At 48.2% G+C, this 17,500-nt stretch overlaps 1 protein-coding gene across 1 annotated transcript in view; it reads right to left on the reverse strand.

Annotated features, from left to right (window-relative positions):
* Positions 1-17,500, reverse strand: part of celf3a (cugbp, Elav-like family member 3a) — a 38,553-nt gene that overhangs the window by 11,858 nt on the left and 9,195 nt on the right. Inside the window, exons 3-9 of the mRNA XM_041238904.1 lie at positions 6,642-6,690; positions 4,790-4,918; positions 3,976-4,055; positions 3,303-3,446; positions 2,414-2,567; positions 1,556-1,564; positions 720-971 (exon numbers count right to left, since the gene is read on the reverse strand). Coding sequence (XP_041094838.1) covers positions 720-971; positions 1,556-1,564; positions 2,414-2,567; positions 3,303-3,446; positions 3,976-4,055; positions 4,790-4,918; positions 6,642-6,690 — 817 coding nt within the window. The remainder of the gene's footprint in view (positions 1-719; positions 972-1,555; positions 1,565-2,413; positions 2,568-3,302; positions 3,447-3,975; positions 4,056-4,789; positions 4,919-6,641; positions 6,691-17,500) is intronic.

Raw genomic sequence — 17,500 nt, forward strand, 5'->3', positions numbered from 1 at the left:
GTCACTGAGTGGACCACATCACGACGTACGGTGCATACGAACGACATCGACTAGGTGACATGATCCGACTGTACTGGCTCGACGTCTTGTGCCTCAGTGACCACGTCTCACTGACTCTGGAGGGACACAGAGACACAAACGACTGAGACACAGGAGAGACAGACAGAGAACTGGACAGAGAGACACTGTCCAGAGAAACCAACACTACAAACTGCTGACGGAACTACCTCTCTGAATTCACTCTATGACAGTAAGTGACAAGGGAGTGTCTATATATGTGGTGGTGTGTGTGCACACAACCGGGGACACACGCACACCCACACAAACACAAGTCAGGTGTCAGTGTGTCAGTGGGTGTGTGGTACTAAACAAATGTTTGTAAACGAAACCTTTGGTTGGACAACCACACCAGTAGGGGTGGGGTAGGGGTGGGGTAGGGGTTTCCCCAACCCCAGTGGTGGTTGGGATAGGGATTGGGGGTTGGGTTGGGGTTAGTGTTGGGGTTTGGGTTGGGGGTTTGGATATTGGTGTTTGGTGGGTGGGGACGGGGTAAGGTTGGGGGTTTGGATAGGGGTTGGTGTTGGTGGGTGGGGTCGGGGTTAGGGTTGGGGGTCCCAGGGGTGGGTGTTGGGGGTTGGGGTGGAGGTTTGGGCTGGGTTTGGGTTGGGTTGGAGGGTGGGGTCGGGGTTAGTGTCACAACCCCACCCGCAACCCCCAACCCCGACCCCACCCCAACCCAACCTTGGAAGGTGGGGTTGGGGTTAGTGTTGGGGGTTGGGTTGGGGGGTGGCCCCACCCCTCGTGTGCAGGGCAGCTCTCACCAGGGTAGGGGTGCACCCCGTTACTGTAGATGGATTCTGAGGCTCCCTGCCCGCTGGGCTGCGTTGGCACAGCGCTGTACCCGTTCACCCCCATCTGAGCCGGCAGGGCAGGCACGGGTGTGGCCGCCAGGGTGGGAGGCGTGGTCGTACCTGCAACGGACCAATCACAGGGGCGGTGAGCCGAGACTGACACCTGAACTGAGCGGGGGGGACAGACTGCAGCGGGGGAAGCACAGGCATGCACACAGGGGTAAATATAACAGATACATATTGATTAGCTATAGATCTACATATATAGTATAGCACAGCTACTGACCAGCATCCAGCGATCAAGAAAGTGAGAATGCAGGAAACACACAAACGAATGATACAGTGATATAAATCAATAAATCAATAAATCAATCAATAAATACACACACGCACGCACGCACGCACGCACGCACGCACGCACGCACGCACGCCAGGGACGCCCTGGGGGACCCGACGCGGACTGCCACACTGACAACACACCTCTCCCCCCTGCACACCACGCGACCATGCCTTTACCAGGGGTGACCCTCGGGGACCCCCCCACTGAATTGAAGAATGTTTTTCAGCAGCGAGTGAAATGGCAAAGCACTGTCTGTGAAATCTGGTGTGATCTTCCCTCCCCTCCCTGCTAGCAAATGCTGGCGCACTGAAACACAGGCAGACACACGGCTGGATATGCAAATCACAAGTTCAAACAGACAGACCTGGCCACGCTGCAGTGAGACGCATCCCCATTCGAGAGACAGGAGAGATCGTCGGCCGTCCGTGCGGATTTAAAAAAAAAGGGGGGGGGGGCAACAGAATTAAGAGAATGGGAGAAAGGGACATTCTGATTAGGGTGAGGAAGGGTTGCCAGGGTGAGCAAGGCTGCAGTGTCCCACAGCGAGGTTCTGAGAAGGGAAAACGAGGACCCACTTCCAGGGCTTCTCAAGCCCGGGTCTCGGGACCCCCCCCCCCCCCTGCGTCTTTTCATTTACATCTGAGCTGAACCCCTCAATCAAACTTAGAATCAACTTCATAACAAGAACTTTGTTTAGAATTGTTCTCAGCTCCTATTAAAATTTTTTTTTTTTTAAAGTTGCAGATTCGAAGTTGCTTATAAAATGTTACAGTTGACTTGAAATCTGTTTTAAGAGATAAAAACAATAACTAAAAGGGTCTAATTATGCAAATGATTAGTTCAATTAAGAGTTTGGTTCAGTAATTGAGAGCTGAGGGCACACGAGGAGGGGGGGGGGGGGGTCCCAGGACCAGGGTTCGGAAGCCCTGCTCTCGTAGGTAAAGTAGAACACAGAACCCATTTGTACTCTCCACTAGGGGGCAGTGTGTTGATAATGGTTAGACCCCCTGGGGTTGAGCTGGACACTGCTGCTGTGAGACACCGCAGCTCTACAAGTCAACAAATACGCAGGTCAGAGAAACGGGCTTCTCTTCCCACAGAGACACAGCGACACTTTACACGAAGCACCTCTGATTGCTGTGCAGTGCTTAGTAAAGACATGCGCTCTGGAACATCGCTCCAGCGCTACAGTTACAGTGTACAATTCTGAATCACCGCCTACCTGAGGAGGGGGCGAGGGGCGTGGCGAGGGGCGTGGCGATCAGGCCGTTGGCGTTCAGCGCTGCCATCTGCTGCATCTGCACCGCTGCCATGGTAGCCATGGGGTTGAGGTAGGCACTCTGAGCCGTCACCATCGCTGACTGCTGCTGCATCAACTGAGGGGAGAGAGGAGGAGGAGCCGGGCAGAGAGGAGGGGAGGGGCAGAGAGGAGGAGGGGCAGGGCAGAGAGGAGGGGAGGGGCAGAGAGGAGGAGGGGCAGGGCAGAGAGGAGGGGAGGGGCAGAGAGGAGGAGGGGCAGGGCAGAGAGGAGGGGAGGGGCAGAGAGGAGGAGGGGCAGGGCAGAGAGGAGGGGAGGGGCAGAGAGGAGGAGGGGCAGGGCAGAGAGGAGGGGAGGGGCAGAGAGGAGGAGGGGCAGGGCAGAGAGGAGGGGAGGGGCAGAGAGGAGGAGGGGCAGGGCAGAGAGGAGGGGAGGGGCAGAGAGGAGGAGGGGCAGGGCAGAGAGGAGGGGAGGGGCAGAGAGGAGGAGGGGCAGGGCAGAGAGGAGGGGAGGGGCCCCAGAGGGGAGGGCAGGGTCTCTTCCCTACCAGGCGCATGAAGGGCAGAGATGAAGGGGCATGGTCAATATATCAACTATAGATATACAGATGTAAACTTAAAACATCTCAACATGTAAGACTTTTGTTAAGATATAGAAAACTACACAACGGAAAGTAAATCTAAAATATATAAGGAAACACACACACACACACACACACAGCAGAAGAAGAAGAGAAATACATGCAGTAATAAGAGATGTAAAGAGAGGTATATAGAAAGTAAATTACCAGGGTGGGGGTGAGCCCTATGTCGAGATATGCTGGCTGTGCTCGCTGCTGGAGCCCCTCCCTTACCGCTTGTGAATAGGCGCTGTAGGCTCCGAACTGCAGAGTCATGGGGGTGAACATCCCCAGCTGATTGGCTACCTGCTGCATGCGCCTGAGCCCCCTCTCCTTCTCCGTGTCTGCGAACTTCACAACCAGACTGGAGGAGGCTCCCTGGAGACACATAGAGCAGAGCCCTCAGCACCCTGTGCAAGACACCCGCAAACACTGGGGCTGGACCACACTGAGGGGCAAGGGCAGCACCAGCACAGGGCAGTGGCAATGGGGGGAGGCTGGTAGAATGGGACCCCAGTGTGCTCACTACACCCTTCCCAATGATCTTCAATAGCACTGCAATGGGGTGAGGCTGGTAGAATGGGACCCCAGTGTGCTCACTATACCCTTCCCAATGATCTTCAATAGCACTGCAATGGGGTGAGGCTGGTAGAATGGGACCCCAGTGTGCTCACTATACCCTTCCCAATGATCTTCAATAGCACTGCAATGGGGTGAGGCTGGTAGAATGGGACCCCAGTGTGCTCACTATACCCTCAATGATCTTCAATGAGCTGCAATGGGTTGAGGCTGGTAGAATGGGACCCCAGTGTGCTCACTATACCCTTCCCAATGATCTTCAATAGCACTGCAATGGGGGGGAGGCTGGTAGAATGGGACCCCAGTGTGCTCATTACACCCTGCTCACCGGTAGGGTTCGGCTCCCATGTAGGGTGTTGATGGCAGCTTGAGCCTCAGCGTGCGACTGGTACTTGACAAAGGCACAGCCTAGACAGACAGACAGACAGACAGACAGAGAGAGAGAAAGAGAGAAGGGGAGAGGAGAGAGAGAGGGAGAGAAGAGAGAATGCAAACAAACTGGTGAGTTAAAACATACTGAAGATTTCGTAGACTGTTCAATCCTCATTTTTACACTCTACTGCCACCACAGCCAAACACGAGAGTGACCCCAAAGAGACTCCACCCTCACCAAAGAGACTCCACCCTCACCAAAGAGACTCCACCCTCACCAAAGAGACCGTCACCAAAGAGACTCCACCCTCACCAAAGAGACTCCACCCTCACCAAAGACACCGTCACCAAAGAGACTCCACCCTCACCAAAGAGACTCCACCCTCACCAAAGAGTCTAGTGGATCGAACTCTGAAGAGTCTCTCCCAGTCTCCCAGCTCCCCCAGTTCTCCTCCCCCAGTCTCCCAGCTCCCCCAGTTCTCCTCCCCCAGTCTCCCAGCTCCCCCAGTTCTCCTCCCCCAGTCTCCCAGCTCCCCCAGTTCTCCTCCCCCAGTCTGCCAGCTCCCCCAGTTCTCCTCCCCCAGTCTCCAAGCTCCCCCAGTTCTCCTCCCCCAGTCTCCAAGCTCCCCCAGTTCTCCTCCCCCAGTCTCCAAGCTCCCCCAGTTCTCCTCCCCCAGTCTCCCAGCTCCCCCAGTTCTCCTCCCCCAGTCTCCCAGCTCCCCCAGTTCTCCTCCCCCAGTCTCCCAGCTCCCCCAGTTCTCCCCTAGTACCTTTGCTGGTCCCGTCGGGCCCCCTCAGCACCGTGCACTCATCGATGCTGCCGAACGCCTCGAACATCTTCCGCACATCCTCGTCCAGCTGCTGCTTACCCAGCATGCCCACAAACAACTTCCTGTCCTCTGCAGGCGGGGCCAGGGAGAGAGAGAGAGAGAGGGAGCGAGGGGCAGAGAGAGGGAGAGAGAACCTTAATCATAATTGCAAGTAAAGCCGACCAGCGTTTGGGCTCTAGTGCCTTCATCAGTGTTACTGAAACTAGAAGAGACTGAGACAAAAATTTGGGCTCTAGTGCATTCATCAGTGTCCTAATACAGGTAAAACTAGACAAAAATAAGACTGGATACTTGAGGCTTTACTGTATTGTAAAAACTGTAATACACCATGAAGTCACCAGAGGGTGCTCCGCCCCCAGCTACTGCACAGGGACAAAGAGATCCTGATTATATTCTGTGTGAAGCCATACATATATTTGCAAGCCTTTTACTGTGCATCTTCTGTGTATAAAAAAAAAAAAAAACAACAAAAAAAACATTTTTGGCACAAATATCAAATTCCATTAACAACTTTGTATATTGCAACAGAGCGGCAACATTTCTGGAGCTAACTAGGTTTTATATAATATTTTGGTTGCAAATATTTTTTTGGTTGATCCAAATATATATTTATGGCTTATACGTATCGAAATATATATATATATATATATATATATATATATATATATATATATATATATATATATATATATTATATCAGATGGGAATCAGACTCCCGCTGCACAGCAGTGTGATCCAGTCCTGCTTTCACTAGGAGTTTAATAATGAGACTCCCGCTGCACAGCAGTGTGATCCAGTCCTGCTTTCACTAGGAGTTTAATAATCAGACTCCCGCTGCACAGCAGTGTGATCCAGTCCTGGTTTCACTAGGAGTTTAATAATGAGACTCCCGCTGCACAGCAGTGTGATCCAGTCCTGCTTTCACTAGGAGTTTAATAATCAGACTCCCGCTGCACAGCAGTGTGATCCAGTCCTGGTTTCACTAGGAGTTTAATAATGAGACTCCCGCTGCACAGCAGTGTGATCCAGTCCTGCTTTCACTAGGAGTTTAATAATGAGACTCCCGCTGCACAGCAGTGTGATCCAGTCCTGCTTTCACTAGGAGTTTAATAATCAGACTCCCGCTGCACAGCAGTGTGATCCAGTCCTGCTTTCACTAGGAGTTTAATAATCAGACTCCCGCTGCACAGCAGTGTGATCCAGTCCTGCTTTCACTAGGAGTTTAATAATCAGACTCCCGCTGCACAGCAGTGTGATCCAGTCCTGCTTTCACTAGGAGTTTAATAATCAGACTCCCGCTGCACAGCAGTGTGATCCAGTCCTGCTTTCACTAGGAGTTTAATAATCAGACTCCCGCTGCACAGCAGTGTGATCCAGTCCTGCTTTCACTAGGAGTTTAATAATCAGACTCCCGCTGCACAGCAGTGTGATCCAGTCCTGCTTTCACTAGGAGTTTAATAATGAGACTCCCGCTGCACAGCAGTGTGATCCAGTCCTGCTTTCACTAGGAGTTTAATAATGAGACTCCCGCTGCACAGCAGTGTGATCCAGTCCTGCTTTCACTAGGAGTTTAATAATCAGACACACCTGAGCTTGTTGCCTAGACACACTGGGGCTGATCAAGCTGCTAGTGAAACCTGGACTGAGTGTCTCTGTTGTGCAACAGTCTTATTGTCATCACTATACACACACACACACACACACACACACACACACACACACACACACACACACACACACACACACACACACACAATGTTAAATATATTTCTATATAAATATGAATTCCTACCTCCTCTGCTCTCACTGTCTGCTGGTTTCACCTGGATGGGTCGATTCATCTGAAACACAAAAACAAAAAAAATACAAGAGATCCTGAGTGTGCAGCGCTGTCCACACCTCCAAACAAACCTATTGAACTGAGAGAGCAGGCTGCTGGCAGAGAACCAGACAGCCAATAATCACCAAGAATAATCAGCCCTCATTGCACCAGACAAAAACAAATCACATGCAGCTCAATACAAATACATGCATGTGATTACACACAGCATCCCACTTCATACTGGATTCCAGCAGTGTTATTATTATAGACAGCATCCTAGTTCATATTGTATTCTAGCAGTGTTATTATTATACACGGCATCCTAGTTCATATTGGATTCTAGCAGTGTTATTATTATACACGGCATCCTAGTTCATATTGTATTCTAGCAGTGTTATTATTATACACAGCATCCCACTTCATACTGGATTCTAGCAGTGTTATTATTATACACGGCATCCTAGTTCATATTGTATTCTAGCAGTGTTATTATTATACACGGCATCCTAGTTCATATTGTATTCTAGCAGTGTTATTATTATACACGGCATCCTAGTTCATATTGTATTCTAGCAGTGTTATTATTATACACGGCATCCTAGTTCATATTGGATTCTAGCAGTGTTATTATTATACACGGCATCCTAGTTCATATTGTATTCTAGCAGTGTTATTATTATACACGGCATCCTAGTTCATATTGTATTCTAGCAGTGTTATTATTATACACGGCATCCTAGTTCATATTGTATTCTAGCAGTGTTATTATTATACACGGCATCCTAGTTCATATTGTATTCTAGCAGTGTTATTATTATACACGGCATCCTAGTTCATATTGTATTCTAGCAGTGTTATTATTATACACAGCATCCTAGTTCATATTGTATTCTAGCAGTGTTATTATTATACACAGCATCCTAGTTCATATTGTATTCTAGCAGTGTTATTATTATACACGGCATCCTAGTTCATATTGTATTCTAGCAGTGTTATTATTATACACGGCATCCTAGTTCATATTGTATTCTAGCAGTGTTATTATTATACACGGCATCCTAGTTCATATTGTATTCTAGCAGTGTTATTATTATACACGGCATCCTAGTTCATATTGTATTCTAGCAGTGTTATTATTATACACGGCATCCTAGTTCATATTGTATTCTAGCAGTGTTATTATTATACACGGCATCCTAGTTCATATTGTATTCTAGCAGTGTTATTATTATACACGGCATCCTAGTTCATATTGTATTCTAGCAGTGTTATTATTATACACGGCATCCTAGTTCATATTGTATTCTAGCAGTGTTATTATTATACACGGCATCCTAGTTCATATTGTATTCTAGCAGTGTTATTATTATACACGGCATCCTAGTTCATATTGTATTCTAGCAGTGTTATTATTATACACGGCATCCTAGTTCATATTGTATTCTAGCAGTGTTATTATTATACACGGCATCCTAGTTCATATTGTATTCTAGCAGTGTTATTATTATACACGGCATCCTAGTTCATATTGTATTCTAGCAGTGTTATTATTATACACGGCATCCTAGTTCATATTGTATTCTAGCAGTGTTATTATTATACACAGCATCCTAGTTCATATTGTATTCTAGCAGTGTTATTATTATACACAGCATCCTAGTTCATATTGTATTCTAGCAGTGTGTGTGTGTGTGTGTGTGTGTGTGTGTGTGTGTGTGTGTGTGTGTGTGTGTGTGTGTGTGTGTGTGTGTTGTGTGTGTGTGTGTGTGTGTGTGTGTGTGTGTGTGTGTGTGTGTGTGTGTGTGTGTGGTGTGTGTGTGTGTGTGTGTGTGTGTGTGTGTGTGTGTGTGTGTGTGTGTGTGTGTGTGGTGTGTGTGTGTGTGTGTGTGTGTGTGTGTGTGTGTGTGTGTGTGTGTGTGTGTGTGTGTGTGTGTGTGTGTGTGTGTGTGTGTGTGTGTGTGTGTGTGTGTGTGTGTGTGTGTGTGTGTGTGTGTGTGTGTGTGTGTGTGTGTGTGTGTGTGTGTGTGTGTGTGTGTGTGTGTGTGTGTGTGTGTGTGTGTGTGTGTGTGTGTGTGTGTGTGTGTGTGTGTGTGTGTGTGTGTGTGTGTGTGTGTGTGTGTGTGTGTGTGTGTGTGTGTGTGTGTGTGTGTGTGTGTGTGTGTGTGTGTGTGTGTGTGTGTGTGTGTGTGTGTGTGTGTGTGTGTGTGTGTGTGTGTGTGTGTGTGTGTGTGTGTGTGTGTGTGTGTGTGTGTGTGTGTGTGTGTGTGTGTGTGTGTGTGTGTGTGTGTGTGTGTGTGTGTGTGTGTGTGTGTGTGTGTGTGTGTGTGTGTGTGTGTGTGTGTGTGTGTGTGTGTGTGTGTGTGTGTGTGTGTGTGTGTGTGTGTGTGTGTGTGTGTGTGTGTGTGTGTGTGTGTGTGTGTGTGTGTGTGTGTGTGTGTGTGTGTGTGTGTGTGTGTGTGTGTGTGTGTGTGTGTGTGTGTGGTGTGTGTGTGTGTGTGTGTGTGTGTGTGTGTGTGTGTGTGTGTGTGGGTGTGTGTGTGTGTGTGTGTGTGTGTGTGTGTGTGTGTGTGTGTGTGTGTGTGTGTGTGTGTGTGTGTGTGTGTGTGTGTGTGTGTGTGTGTGTGTGTGTGTGTGTGTGTGTGTGTGTGTGTGTGTGTGTGTGTGTGTGTGTGTGTGTGTGTGTGTGTGTGTGTGTGTGTGTGTGTGTGTGTGTGTGTGTGTGTGTGTGTGTGTGTGTGTGTGTGTGTGTGTGTGTGTGTGGTGTGTGTGTGTGTGTGTGTGTGTGTGTGTGTGTGGTGTGTGTGTGTGTGTGTGTGTGTGTGTGTGTGTGTGTGTGTGTGTGGTGTGTGTGTGAGATTGTGCCCACTAGGCTGGTTTAGAAGATTAGTGGGATCCTCCGTCAGATAAGGATTTATCTACAATAGCAGATTAAGACCTGGGGCTGAACGAGGGAGAGAGGGAGAGAGGGGAAGTAGAGAGGGATTGAGAGAGAGGGGGGAGGGTGAGAAGAAGACAGAGAGAGGTAGGGAGGTATGGTAAAGCACAGGGAAGCATTGTAAAGCACAGAGAGGTCTGGTAAAGCATAGGGAAGCATTGTAAAGCACAGAGAGGTCTGGTAAAGCATAGGGAAGCATTGTAAAGCACAGAGAGGTCTGGTAAAGCATAGGGAAGCATTGTAAAGCACAGAGAGGTCTGGTAAAGCATAGGGAAGCATTGTAAAGCACAGAGAGGTCTGGTAAAGCATAGGGAAGCATTGTAAAGCACAGAGAGGTCTGGTAAAGCATAGGGAAGCATTGTAAAGCACAGAGAGGTCTGGTAAAGCACAGGGAAGCATTGTAAAGCACAGAGAGGTCTGGTAAAGCATAGGGAAGCATTGTAAAGCACAGAGAGGTCTGGTAAAGCATAGGGAAGCATTGTAAAGCACAGAGAGGTCTGGTAAAGCATAGGGAAGCATTGTAAAGCACAGAGAGGTCTGGTAAAGCATAGGGAAGCATTGTAAAGCACAGAGAGGTCTGGTAAAGCATAGGGAAGCATTGTAAAGCACAGAGAGGTCTGGTAAAGCATAGGGAAGCCTTGTAAAGCACAGAGAGGTCTGGTAAAGCACAGGGAAGCATTGTAAAGCACAGAGAGGTCTGGTAAAGCATAGGGAAGCATTGTAAAGCACAGAGAGGTCTGGTAAAGCACAGGGAAGCATTGTAAAGCACAGAGAGGTCTGTGGTCTGGTAAAGCAAGGAAGCATTGTAAAGCACAGAGAGGTCTGGTAAAGCATATTAATAAAAATGGCAAGCCAAGGCAAACCAGCTCCACACAGCGGGCTCCTGAGTGCCCTGGTCATGTCTGCCGGGGGGGAGCAGCTGTGCTCCGCTGCAAACTGACCAGCGGATCATCCAGTAGATTAACGAAGCCGTTAATTAATCAGCGGCCTCACTTACAGTTTGTTCAATCGATCAGGATATTGATTAATGGCAGTCTGCCTGAGTGTGCTGGTATTGATTGAGCACAGCAAGAGCAATTAGCCTCTTCTCTCCCTCTCTCTCCCTCCTTCCCTCTCTCCTCCTCTCTCCCTCTCCCCCTCAGACAGACAGACAGACAGGCAGTTGCACTGCAGTAGCGATGCAGACAGACAGACAGACAGTGGCACTGCAGACAGCGATGCACTGCAGTTCGCTACATGTTACGTTGTCACCGTGACGTCATGCGCTACCGTGCTGTAATTCGCTATGTCTGTTGTGCAGTGACGTCATCGAAGTCAGTCTGTGTGCACTGCAGTAGCAGTTGATACGGCTGTCTGTCACCGGGCACGTCATCGCTAGTCTGTCACTTGCACTGACAGTGGCACTGCAGACAGACAGACAGACAGTGGCACTGCAGTAGCGATGCAGACAGACAGACAGACAGTGGCACTGCAGTAGCGATGCAGACAGACAGTGGCACTGCAGTAGCGATGCAGACAGACAGTGGCACTGCAGTAGCGATGCAGACAGACAGACAGACAGTGGCACTGCAGTAGCGATGCAGACAGACAGTGGCACTGCAGTAGCGATGCAGACAGACAGTGGCACTGCAGTAGCGATGCAGACAGACAGTGGCACTGCAGTAGCGATGCAGACAGACAGTGGCACTGCAGTAGCGATGCAGACAGACAGACAGAAGACCGTGAGACAGACATCGCTACAGTCTGTCTGTCACCGTGACGTCACTGCTACGTGTCTGTCATGCCCTGCCGTTGTCATATCACAGACAAGCAGTCTAGGGTAACCTTGTCACATAACTTCACTACTTGTCGAGCAGAGTAGTAGGGGGTGCCCCCCTCTAAAGGTCTCTCTCCACTGAAGCAGGGGGGGGGGGGGGGGGGGGTTCAGATCTTATTTTATACGGAGCTCCCGTAGGCATGGTAACCAGGCCTGCATCTTTCCACTCTCCTGCCAAGTTGTTAGTGGGATCTGCCATTGCCATGGTAACCGCTGCAGCACCAGGGACATGCCATTCCACTGACACATAAAACACGCCAAATACTGACAGAGACACACACACAGATACTGATACACACACACTGATACAGACACACACACTGATACTGACACACACGCTGATACACACACACTGATACACACACACTGATACACACACACACTGACACTGACAGACACACACACTGATACACACACACTGATACTGACAGAGACACACACACTGATACACACACACTGACACACACTGATACACACACACACACACACACACACTGATACACACACTATGACTAGACAGTCATGTCTGAACAGGACATGCGTGGTGTACTGTGCTGTCTGTGTGTGTGACTATGATCTGTGTGTGACTATGACTGGTCTCTGTGTGTGTGAGGACATCAAACAAGTGTGACTGACACTGTACTCTGTGTGTGTGCTACAGTGTGTGACTATGAGATGCACACGTCACACTGTGAGTACTACGGACATGTGACACACATGACTGACACTGTGTGACTTGTGACACACACACGTGTGTGACTATCGACAGTGACACATGACTGGACTGATACACACACACATACTGACAGAGACACACACACTGATACACACACACACTGATACTGACAGAGACACACACACTGATACACACACACTGATACTGACAGAGACACACACACTGATACACACACACACTGACAGACACACACACTGATACACACACACACTGATACACAGACACACACACACTGATACACACACACTGACACTGACAGGGGGACACACACTGATACACACACACACTGACTGACACACACACACTGAGACACACACACTGACACACACACACTGATACTGACAGAGACACACACACTGATACACACACACACTGATACACACACACACACTGACACACACACACACTGATACACACACACATACACACACACTGATACACACACACACTGATACTGACAGAGACACACACACTGATACACACACACTGATACTGACAGAGACACACACACTGATACACACACACACACACACTGACACAGACACACACACTGATACACACACACACTGATACTGACAGAGACACACACACTGACACACACACTGATACACACTGACACTGACACTGACACACACACTGATACACACACACACACACTGATACTGACAGAGACACACACACTGATACACACACACACTGATACTGACAGAGACACACACACTGATACACACACACTGATACTGACAGAGACACACACACTGATACACACACACTGATACTGACAGAGACACACACACTGATACACACACACACTGATACTGACAGAGACACACACACTGATACACACACACTGACACACACACTGATACTGACAGAGACACACACACTGATACACACACACTGATACTGACAGAGACACACACACTGATACACACACACTGATACACACACACTGATACTGACAGAGACACACACACTGATACACACACACACTGATACTGACAGAGACACACACACTGATACACACACACACTGATACTGACAGAGACACACACACTGATACACACACACTGATACTGACAGAGACACACACACTGATACACACACACACTGATACTGACAGAGACACACACACTGATACACACACACACTGTTATACTGACTGTCTCTGTGGTGTGTGACTATGTGTGTGTGTGACTGATGACTGTCTCTGTGTGTGTGACTATGATGTGTGTGGACTATGACTGTCTGTGTGGTGTGACATGTGTGTGTGACTATGACTGTCTCTGATGTGTGTGACTATGTGTGTGTGTGACTATGACAACACTGTGTGTGACACACACATGTGTACTGACAGAGCACTGTCACTGATACTGATACACAGTGATAATGACAGAGGCACTGTGTGTGTGACTATGTGTGTGTTGACTATGACTGTCTCTGTGTGTGATGTGACACATGACTGGCTCTCGTAGTGTGTGACACTGACTGACACACACTGATACACACACACTGATACTGACAGAGACACACACACTGATACACACACACACACACTGATACACACACACACACACATACACACACACTGATACTGACACACACACACACTGACACACACACTGATACTGACACACACACACACACTGATACACACACTGATACACACTGATACACACACACTGATACTGACAGAGACACACACACTGATACACACACACACTGATACTGACAGAGACACACACACTGATACACACACACTGATGACACACACACACACTGACACACAGACACACACACATACACACACACTGATACTGACAGAGACACACACACTGATACACACACACTGATACACACACACACATACACACTGATACACAGAGACACACACACACACACACACATGATACTGTGTGTGTGAGACACACACACTGATGACTATTTGGACTGATACTGACAGAGACACACACACTGATACACACACACTGACACAGACACACACACACTGATACACACACACACTGACTGACAGAGACACACACACTGATACACACACACTGATACTGACAGAGACACACACACACTGATACACACACACACTGATACTGACAGAGACACACACACTGATACACACACACTGATACACACACACACACTGATACTGACAGAGACACACACACTGATACAGACACACACACTGATACACACACACTGATACTGACAGAGACACACACACTGATACACACACACTGATACACACACACACTTGACGGTGTGTGACTACTGACTAGATACACACAGACACACACACACCACACACACTGATACACACACACACTGATACTGACAGAGACACACACACTGATACACACACACACACACACACAGATACACACACACTGATACACACACACACTGACACAGACACACACACTTATACACACACACACACCACTACACTGTGTGACTTGACTGTGACTGTGACTAATGACGAGAACACACTGTGTGTGTGACTGATGTGTTTGTCCACACACACACTGATACACACACACACACACTGACACACACACTGATACAGACACACACACTGATACACACACACTGATACTGACAGAGACACACACACACACACACACTGATACACACAGATACACACACACTGATACACACACACACTCTGACACACACTGATACACACACACACTGATACACACACACACACACTGATACACACACACTGATACTGACACAGACACACACACTGATACACACACACACTGACACACACACTGACACACACACACACACTGTGACTGATACACACACACACTGATACTGACAGACACACCCACGAGACACAACACACACTGATATACTATGATGTGTGTGACCACACACACACACAATGATACTGACAGTGTGTGTGACACTGTGTGTGTGTGACAACACTGATGACTACACACCACACTGATACTGACAGAGAACACACACACTGTGACTACACACACTGATGTGACTCGAGACACACCACTGTGTGACTGTGTACGTCACACGAACTATGATGACTGACACACAACACACTGTGTGTGACACACTGATGTGACAGAGACAACACACTGAATACACACACACTGTGTGTGACAGAGACACACACTGATACACACACACACTGATATGACAGAGACACACACTGATGACACACTCTGTGTGTGTGGACTACACACACACACTGATACTGACAGAGACACACACACTGATACACACACACACTGATACTGACAGAGACACACACACTGATACACACACACACTGATACTGACAGAGACACACACACTGATACACACAGACACACACACTGACAGAGACACACACACTGACACACACACACACACACACACACATACTGACACACACACACTGACCACACACACTGATACACACACACACTGATTACTGATGATACTGACAGAGACACACACACTGATACACACACACTGATACACACACACCCCCCCCACACGCACACTGATACACACACACTGATACACACACACACTGTGTGTGTGACTGATCTGACGTTGTGTGTGAGACACACCACACTGTGTGACTGACAGATGAACACACACTGAACACACAATATGATGTCTCACACACACTGACACACACACACACTGATACACACACACACTGATACACACACACACACTGACACACACACACTGATACTGACAGAGACACACACACTGATACACACACACACACACTGATACTGACAGAGACACACACACTGATACACACACACACTTACTGACAGAGACACAATCACACTGATACACACACACTGATGATAGACAGAGGACACACACACACTGATACACACACACCTGATACTGACAGAGACACACACACTGATACAACACCGATGACTGACAGACGGACACACAACTGATACACACACACTGTGTGACAGTGACAGAGACAAAACACTGATACACACACCACTGATTACTGACAGAGACACACACTATGATCTCTGGTGTGGTGACTGAAGATACTACTATGAGACTGAGTTTACGAACACATGTGTCTTGTTATGACAGAGGAACTTGCACTGATGTCTTTGTTTGTGAACTAGACTGATCTGTGTTCATTGCACAACTGTCATGTGTGTATATTTCACTATAAAAGGGATAAGATTTGATATTATTATTATTATTATTATTATTATTATTATTATTAATAACAGATCAGAATTCTAAACAGAACTCTATCTGTTCCTACAATTAAAAAACAGAACTCGAGCAGATGCTGGGTTGTCATGGCGACTGCAGTTTATGTTACCTGGCAACCGCCCACTCTCCCTCACTTATCACATTCGGTTGCCCAGGAAACGGTGCTGACATCACCGGCTACCTCCGGGTAAACAAACAAAAAAAGAAAAAAAAAAAAAAGGATGCAGGTTGCCGAGGGCAACAGGCTCCTTTCTCCCGTACACAAACCAGGGGGTGAATAGAGCTGAGATTCCCGGAGCAGCAGAGCAAGGGCTATATTTAAACAACACAGCTTTCATTCCGTCTGTCCTGCTGATAACAGCAGCGTCGCTCCAATTCAAATGCAAACGGATTTATTTAGCCAGGAACGGACTCTGAAGATAAACTTCTCATTATCAAAAGAGAGGGGGGGAGGGGGGGAGACATGCCGTTGATTTGATATTGATGTTAATAACAACACAGAGGGGCGATGGGTGCACAACAACGCCAGGGTGTTTGCCATGTGGAGGGAGAGACCGAGAGAGAGAGACCGAGAGGAAGAGAGACACACAGACACACAGACAGACACACAGACAGACAGCGAAGCAGACAGACACACAGACAGTGAGGCAGACAGACACACAGACAGACACACAGACAGAGGCAGACAGACACACAGACAGTGAGGCAGATACACACAGACAGACACAGACAGTGAAGCAGACAGACAGACACACACAGACAGACAGACAGACACAGAGAGACAGACACAGTGAGGCAGACAGACAGACAGACAGACAGACAGACAGACAGAGAGGCAGACAGACACACAGACAGACAGACAGAGACACACAGACAGACAGACAGACACACAGACAGCCAGGCAGACAGACAGACAGACAGACAGACAGACAGACAGACAGACAGACAGACAGACAGACAGGCAGACAGACAGACAGGACAGGACAGTAGGACGACTGGCAGTCAGGTGTTGACTAGAACTGACATCGCAGTCTGTTGTGTGACTGTCGTGTGTGTCAGTCTGAACAGGACGGACCGTCTGTCTGTGTGTCATGTGATGTCTATCAG

The sequence above is a fragment of the Polyodon spathula genome, chromosome 51, assembly GCF_017654505.1.
Source record: "Polyodon spathula isolate WHYD16114869_AA chromosome 51, ASM1765450v1, whole genome shotgun sequence".
NCBI lineage: Eukaryota > Metazoa > Chordata > Actinopteri > Acipenseriformes > Polyodontidae > Polyodon > Polyodon spathula.